A 15,599-nucleotide genomic window follows, 5' to 3' on the forward strand; every position below is an offset into this window, starting at 1 on the left:
ATATATATATATACATATATAAAGATATATACATCTTTATAGTATAGCATGGAGCGATGCACTTTGAGCATTCTACAGTGTGGATTTGACGTGTAAGAAAAACTGAGCAGGAAGCAAGAAGTGTAAATTGCCATGGAATACTGTATAAGCTGTAATTTTTGCAAGGGTTGAAATTGTGCAAATCTCGTGAATCACAGTTGGATCGCGAATGTAACAACACGCAAAAATGTCACCATACACTAAGGTAGTAGTGCGTTTATGAAGGCCTCTGTGTCAATTTGCGAAAACAACATCTCGCGAAAATGTCCATGACCTCCTCATTCGCGAAAAATATCTGTAGGCCTATGCGAAAATAACAGTGTACAACTGTTTGCAGTAGTTGAATTAGCCGTTATTTTGGCAGCATGAACCAACCTTGGTAGGACTGCCAAACTTAATATTTGACAACAAAACCCAAGTGCTGACGTACTAGATACAGTGGACTCCCGTTATAACAAAGTCCTCAGGACCGGCAGTTTTCTCTCGTTGTATTGAAATTTCATTATAACCTAACAAATAAACAACAAAAAACATAGAGCAGATAATGTTGAGGTCTGAATTCTTATTTCATTGTATTCAAACTGGAATTTTGTTATAACCATGTTTGTCATAATGGCCGAGCACACTGTACACTATAAACCATACAGATAAATAGTTACTGTTATAAACCAAAAACACAAACAAGATTTGTCAGAATTGCTATCCATCAAATATTACAATGTACATTTTTGTACGACATATACAAACTGTATAATATTTCATCAATGAGGGCTTCTTTTAATATCATAGCATAAAACAGAAAGAAAATGCCACATTTTATCTCACTGTTACTGGCTCCCATGAGTTCCAGGGAATCGGGGCAGATGTTGAGAGTTCTCCAGTCACAAACGTCTTATCACCTGGGCAAGTCAGCTCTGGCTGGGTGGTATCTGAGTTTGGAAGTCACAAAAGCAGTGTTTAAAATCACCAAAAGGCAGATCCTTCGGCAAATGATTTTAACTGAGTGAAAACATGAACAAACTTGATACAGAAGCAAAGTAAAGCAAGTGAAACTATACTCAAAGTTTGGTTTAGGTTCTTATTTTGTGAGTGGGAGGATTTATTCTAAAGATACAACCATAGGAAAGACCTCTTCGGGATATATCTACATAAAAACTGTAGTCAGCGAGTAAAATATCAACCACATTAAGTCCACACAATCTAGTTATTGTTCTCCATTTTTGAGATACGGCAACTTCATTGAATAACTACCAATTCATCATGATGCTCTTACTTTCACTGTAAGTGTTTGTACTTACATGTGCTCATTTAACCCGTTGAGGACGGGTTGATTTAGCTATAACATGCATTTCCCAAAGACACCTGCCCGAGTATACTCAGAACTATAGTCTTTAGCAACTTAAATAAATTCATTATCAAGCACACAAGACTTGTCAATGAAAGAATGGAAATAACTGGGCATATAGTTAAAATTACCTTCACAGGTGGGTAAGGTTCCATCCCAAGCCCCACTGGCCTGGCAGACACGACTCGATGATCCTCCGGTCTGGCTAAATCCTAGGTTGCACGTCAGCGTGCAGCGAGTGCTGAATTTCTGTCGCCCCCCAAAGTTCTGTGACGCCCCTTGGAAGATGCAACTCCCGATGGCACCATTGGCCGGGACAGGTGGTTGTGGACATGTCACAACTTGCAAATTAGAATCAAGAAAAGCATTTTTTTCCCCCATCAAATTGTATTTCCTTGAATCCAGGTATCATGCTCAATTTTGCAAACAGGTAGAAGGACTTTGAACAATGCTTTTTCAAGTAAATGATTAAAAATACACATCATCATCTCCTCTGATGACTGCAGCAGACCAAAAGGTGACAATTTTCATATATGTGATTGTGGAACAGTATCTCACCAACAAACTTATTTTGCAGGGAAGTGCTAAATGAGAGACTATGAAAAATTATGACAATGATTTGCAGAGGTTCTTCTAGCTCAACCATCAAAACCCAAAAGGAAATCTGTATCATACTCTGAAAAATGAATGTATCTTTTTTTTTTACTGCATAATGTGCAACTGAAAAAGTGGTATGCATATCTATTTTTTCTGGAGAAATGAAGTAGAAATGGCATTATAAATCAAGATATATCACAGATCACCCACTGGTGCAACTCAGATCCTCTCCTCGCCAGAATCCATTTCCGTCGCCATCACCGTCGTCAGCGCATGTACGCTGTACCGGTGCCGTGGGCAGATAACCAACATTACACGCCAGGGTGCACACAGCGCCATAATTTTCTCGCGTATTGGTACAACCCTGTCTCCGTCCATTGCTGGGTGCAGGTAAGGCACTTGTGGGGCAAGTTATTACTGTATAGAAGACAACACGACAAAGCACTTGGTAATGTCAAGGTACATTGTAGTTAATGCATTGATAATTGTACCCGTTTTATATGCTGAAAATTCCCTTGGGTCATTCCTTTGCATTTTGACAAATCAGGTTTCCTAATCAGTTGTTTTTAACAATATACCTGGTACAAATTCCACTGACACAATCCAAAGTATATTCACTACAGTACTGATCCTACACTGCAAATGTTACGAAACAGGAAGAAGCCAATAAATCAGTTCAACATAGTGATTTTTATCTTCAACTGCTACTGCAAACTGATAAAAATGCAATCTAGAACAATTGGAGTACCAGTCATGAGAAATATCACAGCTTGACAACATTCATACTCGACATCCTTTTACTGTAACAGTATTCTCTACCGCAACAAGATCCACAAAATTAATGTCATCTCACTAACAGTGGCAAGTTGGCGGGTTGCCGCTCCATGTGCGATCATGCTGACACGTCAAGACGCTCGATCCCTGCATGTAGTAACCGGCGGAGCAGGAGAAGCTGCACCGATTGCCTGTGGGGACGACGTTACCCGCTGGACAGGCTCCAGTGGTGGAGATGCTCAGGGCCGGTGTTAGGTGTGGCTTTGTGCAGTGTTTTCCTGTGGTTTGAAAAAGATTGAAAGGCATTAAAGTTAGTAACAACACAGCTTTATTAGCCCCCCCCCCCACCTCTCGATTGCACTTTGTAGCACACAATTTATAATCTGCATTTGTTACTTGACAGCTTGTTTATTGATGGATAGATGAATCTAAACCTGAGCAATAGTACCTCAGACAATTACCTACCTGGAAACAATCGCTATTAAAAGACAATACCATACAGCCCCCTTCCCCTTTCGTTCTCACCCGTTGTGTTCCCTCTGGGTGCTGTTAATGGGACAAGGTTGAGCTAAATGATGAATCATGTGACGATTACAATGACAATACAAGTAAGAGTGGTTACTCATACAGCTATTAAGTCCATCATCTGGTGCTTATGGTGCTTTAGTGTATAGAGAAGGGGATGAAAAGGAAACTTGCACCAAACACACACACACACACACACACACACACATTGAGAACCAAGAGGAAATGATATTTTACACTTGACCCATTACTAGTATGCAAAATTGAATAAGTTTGTTAAGTTTTTCAGTTAAAGGTATTTGATTTAGTAGGAGGGGGATATTGTTCCAGTTTGGGGCCAATGACAGATAAAGTGTGATATCCCCATGAGTGCTTTATTTATGGTACATATGAACTGTGGATTGCTAGTCCTAGTGACAGAGAGTAAAGTGTAGATCTGAAAAATGGAAATGCAGTCTTCCACATAAACTGGGGCATGTGACTTTCAATACAGGATGTGATTATTGTTAGACTTGTTTGTTTGTTTGTTTTTCAACAGGAAGCCAACTATGAATTAGTGCTCTTAGTACAAGGTTACATAATCAGATTTCTTTGAATATGTCAAAACTCAAGTGGCAGAGTTTTGAAGGTGCTGTACTGTGACTTTAGTCATTCTTGAAATGATTGTCAGTACTGAACAAGGCATTAGGAAAACTAGATGGGAAAAAATGAGCGCATGAAGCAATAACTCAGTCAAGTAGGACTATAAAGGAATGTATTCATCAAGAGCCACTACAAGTGCCAATTATTGTCATAGGCAATTTGGAGATATATCAAGTTCCTAATTTCTCTCATAGCCTTGCACCATTGATTCCTAATAGCAATGAAAACCACGTTATGTAAAGTCAATGTGTGGAAGGCACTGCATCTTATCTATGTTAGATATGGACACACTGTCTACAACAAGTCATTACAAATTTTCAAGGTGGAGATTCCAGGTGCAATTTACTGAATGCCTTCTCACCATTTGCAGTAGTCCATCAAGGTGATGACATGATATACATTATTAGATCTTTTGCCAGTAAAGCTGGTTGATTATGCCCTCCAAAAATATCAATTTCCATTCCAACATGAATGTATTCCGAGTTTGATAGACTCAAAAGACAGGCACATTTTCTTATTTATTCCTAAAAGATGATTCTTTATAAACCAAGGATAGCTGGATTTATTTCCCACATGTGATTTCTATTGTCAGACATATGTCTATATATTAACATACACAAATGGTATCATGATCCTTGATTAACACCAACAGGATGTATCAAGATCTAATGAATACATTGATCTGTGGTACTTCATGCTTGCACCAAGCTTGATAATTGAATATGCAGCTTCCTAAACTTGACCAAGACCTTTAACGCTCATCAGGGCCCCATTTCATAAAAAGTTGATATGATAATAACTCTTGCTGGAATGACAATTGTCATGGTAATGACAAGAATGCAGCTTCCTGATTGGCTGTTGCTATGGGAAGTTGTCATTCCAGCAAGAGTTGACATCCTAACATCTTTTATGAAACGGGGCCCAGATCTACTCCAAACTCAAACCGGTATTCCTGTCACTATTATTACTAAAGTTTGATATTAAAAGTGATGGAGATGATACTAATAGTGAATATAATACATTTATTAGTTGCAAGATTCACAAAATTATACACTGCTTGATCTAGATGTCTTTCAACAATACAACCAACAAAACAGAAATGCAAGAAAACAAACAACAGCAACCTTGTCTGCTTAAGCTGTGTTACCACACAAACACACTTCATGTTGTGTTTCTGAGGGGTACCGGTACTACAAGTGTCATTTTGATGTGTATTTAGAAACCTTGTGTAAAAAAAAAACTACATACTCCTTCTTTTTCATATACAGTGTTGGCAGCTAAGAAAACTAAATGTGCCATTGAAACTCACTCGTGCACACTGGAGCAGCTCCTTGCCATGATGCTGTTGTGCTCCCTGGGTTGGCAGTGCACCGGCGTTGACTGTTGTTGATTTCATAGCCAGTATTGCAAGCATAGTTACAGGTAGAGCCATAGTTTCTGGAGCAGGATCCAACCACCCTACCATTGGCTGGCACATTGGGTGCAGGGCACTGCAAAACTGTGCAGAAGTCACATTCACATTAAATAATCACACTCACTCCTTTGAAATCTTTATCTTTCTTAAATGAAAGGTCAAGACATCAAGAAACACATTTAAAAAAGCAGTCTATCAGAAAGTAAAATCTGAAACTAAAAGAAAAAATGCCTAGCATATCAATGGACTAATTTTACTTTTTAGATACTTAGATATGTTAAAGTGACAGTCCAATCAGGGATAAAAACCCTCATTCCAGGTTGGTTTGTACAACCAGTACCTAGAAAGCAAAATGTCCATGACAAACTTCTTAAGTAATTGACTCATGCCTTGTTCTGCTTCTTGCCTCCACAGGCTAATGTAATCTAGTTACAGTGTATTTCTGGACGACTCTTTACAGTGGCGGATGGGGGGGGGGGGGGGGGGGCACGCACAGGGCGCGGTCCCCCTCTTTATTTGTTGTTAAAACAAAAGAAATATAAAGAAAAAAATTAGATGAAACCCGGAAGTACCACAGAAATATTGTTTGCGCCCCCCCCTCCTTTATGGAATTCCTGGATCCACCCCTGCTTTATTATACTACTTCACAAACACTTTCTACACAAGAGATAAAAAGGATTTCAAATGCAACAAGGAAAAGTAGAAATTACGCGGTGCGTAATATATGTCCCCGCCGGAAGTAGCATTTAGTAGCAAAATGTACAATATAGGTAAAAAGATCAAGGTCAAAGGTCAAAGAAGTCAAAGGTCAAAATTCTATGTAGAAGTTTTGAAACCCTCACCTAGTGCCATCACATAAAGCAAACGGAATCGAAATCGGGTTAGAAATAGCGAAGGAGTAGCATTTTGTAGCCAATGTACAATATAGGTAAAAAATCAAGGTCAAAGGTCAAAGAAGTCAAAGGTCAAAATTCTGTGTAGAAGTTCTGAAGCCCTCACCTACTGCCATCACTTAAAACAAACGGAATTGAAATCAGGTTACAAATGGCAAAGGCGTAGCATTTTGTAGCAAAATGTACAATATAGGTCAAAAATCAAGGTCAAAGGAGTCAAAGGTCAAAATTCTGTGTAGAAGTTTTGAAGCCCTAAGCTAGTGCCATCACATAAAGTAAACGGAATCGAAATCGGGTTACAAATGGCGAAGGAGTAGCATTTTGTAGGCAATGTACAATATAGGTCAAAAATCAAGGTCAAAGGTCAAAGAAGTCAAAGGTCAAAATTCTGTGTAGAAGTTTTGAAGCCCTCACCTAGTGCCATCATATAAAGCAAACAGAATCAAAATCGGGTTAGAAATGGCGGAGTAGCATTTTGAACATTTTGATCACACACGGACACACAGACGGACGGACGGACAGACAGACGGACGGACACACAGACACACACACGTACGGAGCCCGTTTCATAGTCCCCTGCTCGAACTCGTTCGGCGGGGACAATAATGAAGTTTGTTTGAAAACTGTATTGTAGCGTCTCTATGAAGTCTTGAATGCATGTTGTATGCTGTGTGAAAAATGGTATGTAGTATGTAGGGCCTACTGTTTTTAGTAGGCCCTAGTAAAAGTACAACTTCCTTTTTAATTTCAAAGAAACCAAAATCTTCTCAACTGAGTTATTAAGTCAATCCATTGTGAATGGGATAATCACACAGATTGGGTAAAAAAAAAAGGTGCAGAAGATAAAAAAAACAATGAATATGAAGGGTTTTACTGTTGTCACTAGGTTGTAGGTTCAATAAAATACAGTTAGGCACCTATGTAGATTTCTATACAAGTTACACAACTTTGTATTTATGTATCTCAACCTGGATAGATAGAACATTACAAGCCATGACGGAAATTGAATAGAAACCTAGTTCGTGTATTTGAATAGGGTCGTACAATTGTATTGCAGCTTCTTCTTCTTAATCTTAGCAAAGTTGGCAAGTTCCCTTTCTTTCAAGTGTCATTTCAGAATGAGCAAAAAGCATGTGTGGTAACTGTTCTCGTCTTCAGTTCTCCTGGATGGCCCTTGGCTTTTTACTTGTAATTTGTATGAATACCAGTACAAAACTTATCGATGATAAAGCCATTTTCACTCAATGTGCTGGATAACCCACATTCACATTTTGACCTAACGCTAGACTCTAACAGTTAACGTTAACAGTAGAGATTTTCTAGATCTTATTCACAGCCCAGCCAGTCGCTGTGCACAGCGTATGGTCGGGCTAATTTTGACCCTATCTTTTAAAAAGTCTGTGACTCCATTCCATAATGTTATTGTTGTTCTTAATGTAGCACTTTCCCAGCAGAAGACAAAAGCAATTTAATGCACATACTCTGGCAAGTTGGTGCTGGGTTGGTCCAGGAGCCCGTAGTCCCCGTCTTTGAACAAGCCGTTGACCCTCGCCCCTGGAGACGGTAGCCAGTGCCACAGCTGTAGGAACAGGTTGAACCCCTGATGCGCCCATTTTGACAGCTAACTCTGAGTGGTTCCACCGCAGAAAGTGCTGAACATCGGATCACTGCAAAATACGAAAACGGAAGACGTTCCAAGAACTCAAGAGTATTTATAATACTCAGTAAAGAGAGCACACACTTGACAAGGGTAGTTGCTGCCACTAGTGGATCTACCATACTAAGATCTATAATCAGATTGAGCAACCAATAACCATGCATGGTGTTAGGATCGTGGCGCCGCCGCGCCAGCTAGCTAGCTATCTGGATGCAGCAGGCATCCAGCAGGCGCAGCTGCAGGCGGCGTTTCACTGCTGAACGACCGACCCGACGACCGACAACGACCCAGGGCGGGCCGCCCCGGCCGCGTGTTTTTTTTTAGACGGCACAGATTGGGGAAACTAAAAATCTATCGGGGACCCTATCCCTAAACCTAACCCTAATCCTAATCCTAACCCTAACCATCAAACCCTAACCCTAACCCTAACCCTAACCCTAACCCCAACTCTAACCCTAACCATAACCATAACCATAACCAAAAACCCTAACCCAACGTTTTTCCCATAGGTTTAACACGCGCCATGCCCGGCCCCAATCTGTGCCGTCTTAAAAAAAAACGCGCCCCGGCCGTGTAGGCTGTGCGCGTGCCTACGTACTGTACCTACAGTACGTCCTGCGGCCCGCCGCGGCGGCGGCGCGGCGCGACCGGCCCGGCCACCACAACTAAAAACTTGCGGACTTGATGATATATTATGGAAGGCCATCCCTGCCATTATTAACATCGTCTTACTCGAAGGGGACCACGCCGTCCTGCATCACAACGCTGTTGTGCAGCTCCACCCAGTGAATGAATGATTTGAAGAAAAAAAAAATTACTTTTATGATACACTGTGCTATGAACATAATAGTTCTCACCTGCTACCGTAATGGAGAAAGAGCAGGTTGCGGTGTTACCAGCTGGATCGGCTGCCGTGTAGGTTATGGGGTGTACTCCCTCTGAGAAACTGCTCCCTGAACCTCGCCCTGTTGTCTGTCGCGGGGTTATGGTCGCGCCAGAGTTATCCGAAACCGTGACTGCTGGCCATCTGACGGTGGCCGAAGTGGCCAAATCGGAGGCGTATGTGGTAAACGAGGATGGACACGACCTAAACGCTGGGTTTGTTGTGTCTTTATGCAGGACAGAAGAGAATAAAGTTTTGTAGACAGTTCCGTGACCAGTGACTGTGTTATAGTCGGACCAATCATCCAACTATAAGTTGGAACATTGTTGTGTAATAGAATCACAGACGTTTATCTCAGGCCTCTAGGTGTTGGTCATAATAATATGTAGCATGATTTGCCTATTGACAACTAATTGTTATCATATTCAATTCATTAATCATTATCAGCTCGATAGTTAGCAGCCATATCACTGTTATTCTTATCATTTGTAGTTTGCTACGAAAAAAAAAATGTTCTGGGAATCTCATTACGGAATCCAGCTTCAGAAATCTGTAAAGGATTTCGTCTATAACCAAAATAATAGAGTATTTGTATTAATTTTATTAATTTGTATTAATCAAAGAATGATTGCTTCAAGTAATTTGAATCGAACTGAATTAAATTGAACTGAATTGAACTGTGAAAGTCATCCATGCATAATAAAATTGATAACATAAAGTTTCAGAAGCCGCGAAACAAATTGAAGTTAATGGGGGGGGGGGGGGGATCCTGCATGGTCAAGGGTAGGCCTGTATCGACAACATAGTGCTTAAAAGTTGGCTCATTGCACCCCTCCTTTCCCTTTTCCCACGGGAAGACTATCGGGACGGTAAAATCAATAGTCTAGGAATGTTATGTTTGTGGTATATATTCATTAATTGAGTGTGTGTGTGTGTGTGATTTTTTTTTCCTTTTTAAAACCCATAGTGTGGGGTGTTTTTTTTTTTTTTTGTGTGTGTGTGGGGGGGGGGGGGGAGGGGGCTATCTATGCGAGCCGAAATAGTTTGGGGGGCTGCACACATTCCCAGCTTCCCAATCCTTAAGTGGCCTCGCGTTTTACCATTTTTGATAGCATTACTTTAATCATCCTTGTCACCATTTACCTATTATTTATGAATACAGCTACAGGTAATGAAAAGCCACATGACAGTTAAAAAGGTTTTTTTTTTAAGTTTTTTAGTTTAAAGGAATGTGAGCTGAGGAATTCATGCCAATTTTTCATGGAAGACGTCACAAATTAAGAATGTGAACTTACCCGCGCACGTAGGTGCTGACGCGGACCACCTGCCTGAAGCCTGGCAGACGAGCGACCCGGTGCCTCGCAGCGAATACCCACTGTTACAGGTGAACGTACATCGGCTGTTGTAGGAGTGACCGCTGGTGCAGGTCACCCTGCCGTTGGCCGGGTTTGTGAGTGCCCCGCAGGTTACCACTGAGTCAAATACGAATTGATTTCTTGGATTACATAATGAATGCAGCAATGGATATATGAATGGGTAAAAGAATAGATGTGAATACGAGAATAAGTGATTATTATTGATATCAATAATGACATATAATAATAATCGAAAGATGATTTTCTATAATTATGCCTGTTAGATATAACTAATGCAGTGTTGCAGTACTTTTTAAATCGAGTATAGGAATATCCTCCTAGAAGGGATAAGACAATCAAACCTTCCAAGATTAGAATCATTGTCTTTCAAACTGGTAGATTTTATCATAGAAATTCCTAAATACCATTGTCGTTATTCTTCTTGAATCAATGTTAAAGACCACACTTTGCCATCCGTATTATTCTGTGAAAGAAAGCAGTAATTCAAAATGTCTAAATCAAATGACAATTAATACTATTCCTCCCCCTCTCCCATACTTTCCAGGTTCTGAATATTTTTTTTTTACGCAATTCATTTACAAATCCACTTTTCACACTTTGTGGGCATGTGAGTGCGCGCGTGTGTGCGTGTGTCCATGATTATGTTAAAATAATACTCTCATTGTTTTTGGATATCTACAACGCTGATGTAGTGTGCGTGTTTAACTGTGGGGGGTCCTCCATTGTTATGTGTGCCATTTTGTATTCCTGACTATACATACATTAGTATAATTACATTATGTATGTATAGGTGTCTATCAATATATGAATATATATGCATATATATGTGCATATTATCTTCTCGTTACTGTATTCGTTGTAATTTAGATGGCAAAATTAATGAGATGATAATAATCTATTGTATCATGAAGTGATTTTGTATATTACAGGTGAATGTCATGATATCACAATTATCTTGAATTAAAAGCCAGAAACTTGTTCATAATTATTCGGACACAAACTAAAAATCAAGAGACAATTTCGAAAAGCTACCAATTAGTTATTAACATCAATTTTATAAGTGCATATAACCCGCATCTGCACCATAAAGCGTGGACTCTTGATTCGTTGGTAGGCCCCAAACTATATCGATTGTTCGCGCGCGAAATTAAGTTTACAAATATCCGGAAATGGAATTCCATCGTGAAACACTGGTGTCAGTAGTCTGAAATTTACATGACTTACCTTCGCATTGTGGATGGTATATTTGCAAATAGATACAGTGCATCTGATCAAAGCTGTATGATACAAAATCAATGAAATAATGATAAATGACGAATGGAAAAACAAAGAAGCAAAAGAGTGCGTAGACCATTGGTAGACACATATAAACAACGGATCAAACCTGCAATGGATGCAGTTTACCAAGGTTGAGCTGAACAGAAGTCAAAATACAATCTATGTCTGGTTGCTTGTTTGTGCGTTGATGTCCAGAAGCATAAAATGGGGATTTTTACTGCGATCAAATAGATGATTATATATAGAGATAGATAGATAGATAGATAGATAGATAGATAGATAGACAGATAGATGGGTATAGATTGATAAATGGATATATAGATAAATAAAGAGATTATTTAAGTAAATAACCAAAAACCTCATTCATATGGACGCTGCCAGTTAATTGGCGTTGATTTGTTTTTATCGCTGTTAGAGTTGTGACAATAACTCAACTTTCAAAGGTCTAATATTCTTACCAGCACAAGTCGGAGACGTTCCCCCATTGGACCATGAACCAGAGCTCAAACAGGTCCACTGTGAGCTGGAACCTTCGAGAGTGTACCCCTGGTTACAGGAGAGAGTGCACCTGCTATTGTAGTAGCGGCCGTCTGTACAGCTTTTTCTTCCATTTGATGGGGCACTCAACGACGGACAGGTCACTCCTAGAGTGATGCAGAATGGCAAGAGTTATGGTAGGTGTCACTTTCAATGCATTTGACTGTTTTTATCTGCACAATAGATTTTCAGCTACTTCGGATCCAGCCTTCTCAGCGGGTGCTGTTCGTTATTCCGAAGGTTCGCTATTCCGAAAGTTCATTATTCCGAAGGGTCGTTAATCCGAAACACACAAATTCCCTATACCTAGAGGTTCGTTAATCCGAACATTTGTGGCGTTGTTCCAAAGGTTCGTTACTCCGAAGATTCGTTAATCCGAATATGAAATTCGGAAAAATGAACCTTCGGAATAACGAATCTTCGGACTAAAGTGTTTTCGGAATAACGAACTTTCCAAATAACGAGCTATAGCCTTCTCAGCATGCATGCAGCATGCCATCAGGTATCATCTGAAGAGCGCGTTTAGCGTAGAAAAAACGAAGGATGAAGAAGAATCAAATCCATATCCACAATTTTGTCTTGAATATTTCATCTCTTCAAAAAATGGGTAAAATATTTGCTGCAATAATTGCAGTCTTATTCTACATTATGTATTTGGCAAATTAAATGGTAATTAAAATTATGCTTGCTGTCTTGCAAGCCAGTCCGATTATTTTCATCATCAAAAAGGTGCGCTTCCACAGTGATTTCTGAAGCTTCCCTTCTGCACTTACCAATCAAAAGATGGTGTAATAATTATTATGCTAGTGGTCTTGTTGAGATTGCTGCAAGTGGACTTTAGAAGTTAGAACTTCATGCATCATTGTGCTCTATTCTGAATAATTGGCACTTTCTGTAATTTTCAGGTACCCTGTGAAACTCATTCAGAATTCAATATCTCATCACATTAGTTATGCTAAATCATTTGATCTGCTTAAGATGCAAGGACTTAAAAGAGCATTACTTGATTCGTCAATGTACCGTAAATGATGGGTAGGGCTATAGTTTCACCTCTGACACTGTTACTCCTTCAGAATGTATACTTAGAATTAATTAATAACCACAAGATCTCTTCAAAGAACTGGTATTATTCTAATTAAACTGGAATAACATTGATATTGTAAATCATTATTTGCAGACATTACTTCGAATTGCATCACGGAGAATTAAGCTGGCATTTATACATCTTACTTTAGATTAACTTTAACTTTTGCTAGCAAACAACTTATCATAGCTGTCTTACATTCGAGTCAGTTCAAGCAATTCAATGGTGCTATTTCAATACTTAACATAATATCTACGGACACATTTTGGTATAGTTCATAAAGGTCATGCACATGTGAAAGACTAAAAAGGATCACAGGCATTAAAATTGATATGCATACCCACCGAATCTTCGGTCCGGTAACTCTGTATAAACACTTTGCACCACTCTATAATTCCTCGCAAACAATTATGGACGCGTTGTTACCAGCATGTAAACGTGACACGTTGTGACTTAGGAGGCAAGCAAACATTGGTCGTCTGCTCTGGGTCTTGTTTGTTCTTGTATTTGTTTTGTTTGTTTTTTGTTTGTTTTTGTTTTTTGTTTGTTTTTATGTATTCATTTATTTATTCATTTATTTATTCATCTTTATTTACTTATTTATTTATATATTTATATTTTTTTTCTTTGGGGGGGGGGGGGGGGAGGATGATATTGGCCTAACAGATATTTCTCCTCTCCTTACGGGCACAGTAGGGGGCTGATCCTGACCAGACACCTGAGTTGCCTGTTCGCCGACAGGTTCTAGACGAGGATCCGCCGCTAACGTAGTAGCCAGTAGAGCAGGAGTACCTGCAGGTCGAACCTACATACCGAACGTTTGAACAGCCTACACTCCCGTGAGATGGTCCCGACAGAGAGGAACAACGAATCACTGTTGGAGAAACAAGTGAAAGAAGGCAACATATTATTCAATACACACACGCATGTGATTGCCTTTTGTCATCTTGATTCTTTGATTTAAATTGATCTTTGACCCTACCTTCCCTGATTTGAAATGAACGGGTTGACAAGTCGACTGCTTCATTTAGACTGCACTGTTTTCAGAGTAGCGAGAAACAAGTGACTATCAGTGACGGGGATAGGATCTCACTTACCAACCACCACAAATGTTATCGTGCAGGTTGCGTAGTTCCCTGCACTGTCGGTAGCACGATACCGGACCGTGTGCGATCCCTCATGGAAATAAGAACCCGGACTTCCACCTGACACTCGGCTGTCGTTGGAATAAAGTTATGAGTTTGCCGTTCGGAGTGTATTCATTTTTAGGTGATCCGAGAATCCTCTCGGATCACCTATTGTATCTGTACGGATTCTTTCTTTCTTTCTTTCTTTCTTTCTGGACAAAAGTTGTGCAGAGGTTAGCTCAGAAAGTGCATGGCCTATCAATGTCAAACTTATACCATATATGTATCGTGTCTCAAAGACGACAGCGCAAGTAAAATCATAGTGATCAGTCGACCGTGACGTCACTATGACGTCATTATATGAAAACACATTTTCATGCATATCTCATTAATGGAATGGAATATTTCAATGAAATTTACGTCACATATATTTCAAGTCAAGCGAATTCTACTCATGTTCTCAAAATGTATTTTTATCTTAAAACGCGCGCCTACGCGCGCGTTGAAATATTTGTATGCTCCAATCAAGCTCAAAATATTTTTTTTCAGACCATTTGGAACATTTTTTGAAAAATTGAAAAAATTGGACGGACGCGTACGCGCGCGCGCATATACGCACGCACAGCTCATATGCAATATAAATTTCCCGTTTTTTCACATTGATCGGATGTCCAAAATGTCAAGGAATATTTCCACCAATTTTCAAGTCAATCCGACTCAATATGACGTCGTACGGGCCCGTCAAAGTTGAAATTCCGCGCGCGCGTCAATGGCGATATACAGTGCAACAATGCAAAAAAACCGCCAATTTTGAATCCGATTTTACTCGTCAGGATGGACGGTGACCCCCCATTTTCTTTGAAAGCTGATGAGTTGTACATGTCATTTCATGGGTTGGCGATGCTGGAAAAATGATTAAAAGATATCAAATTTCTTAATAAAGTAAAACAAGTAAATTTTCAAAATGACGTCATCAAACTTCAAGTTCACTCAAGCGTATCTCACTTCTTCTTTTGTCCATTTTCATCCAAATTTCAATATAATGTAGCTTATTAAATGCTCTTTCAGTCAAATAATAACAACATTTTGATTGGATGACGGCATTACCTCGTAAAAAGGGATTAAAAGTAACATTGTCAAATTTGACCAGTTTACGTGTTATGCTTATGCTTCGGTGAATTTCTCCCAGATTTTAGTATGTTGTAGCTGAGACTTTGGGCTATCGTTAATGTGCCCTTTGTTTTTTCATACGTTGTCGGCATCACGTCCAAAAACTTGGTTGAAATTAAAGCTTATCTTCGATGTATTGAAATATTTCTTCCTTTCTGCAACTTTCTTTGAAATAACTCAAGAAAAACATACCCTATCACCACCATCTTTTGCACATGTTTAGTTCATGTCACGTACATTATTTCACAAAATATCAAC

At 39.5% G+C, this 15,599-nt stretch overlaps 1 protein-coding gene across 1 annotated transcript in view; it reads right to left on the reverse strand.

Moving 5' to 3' along the window:
- LOC140243612 (sushi, von Willebrand factor type A, EGF and pentraxin domain-containing protein 1-like) overlaps window positions 1-15,599 on the reverse strand; it is an 80,804-nt gene that overhangs the window by 33,761 nt on the left and 31,444 nt on the right. Inside the window, exons 6-15 of the mRNA XM_072323278.1 lie at window positions 13,730-13,918; window positions 11,882-12,067; window positions 10,065-10,241; window positions 8,744-8,995; window positions 7,711-7,896; window positions 5,232-5,420; window positions 2,839-3,033; window positions 2,192-2,398; window positions 1,516-1,725; window positions 865-968 (exon numbers count right to left, since the gene is read on the reverse strand). Coding sequence (XP_072179379.1) covers window positions 865-968; window positions 1,516-1,725; window positions 2,192-2,398; window positions 2,839-3,033; window positions 5,232-5,420; window positions 7,711-7,896; window positions 8,744-8,995; window positions 10,065-10,241; window positions 11,882-12,067; window positions 13,730-13,918 — 1,895 coding nt within the window. The remainder of the gene's footprint in view (window positions 1-864; window positions 969-1,515; window positions 1,726-2,191; window positions 2,399-2,838; window positions 3,034-5,231; window positions 5,421-7,710; window positions 7,897-8,743; window positions 8,996-10,064; window positions 10,242-11,881; window positions 12,068-13,729; window positions 13,919-15,599) is intronic.

The sequence above is a fragment of the Diadema setosum genome, chromosome 20 (genome assembly GCF_964275005.1).
Source record: "Diadema setosum chromosome 20, eeDiaSeto1, whole genome shotgun sequence".
NCBI classification, from domain to species: domain Eukaryota; kingdom Metazoa; phylum Echinodermata; class Echinoidea; order Diadematoida; family Diadematidae; genus Diadema; species Diadema setosum.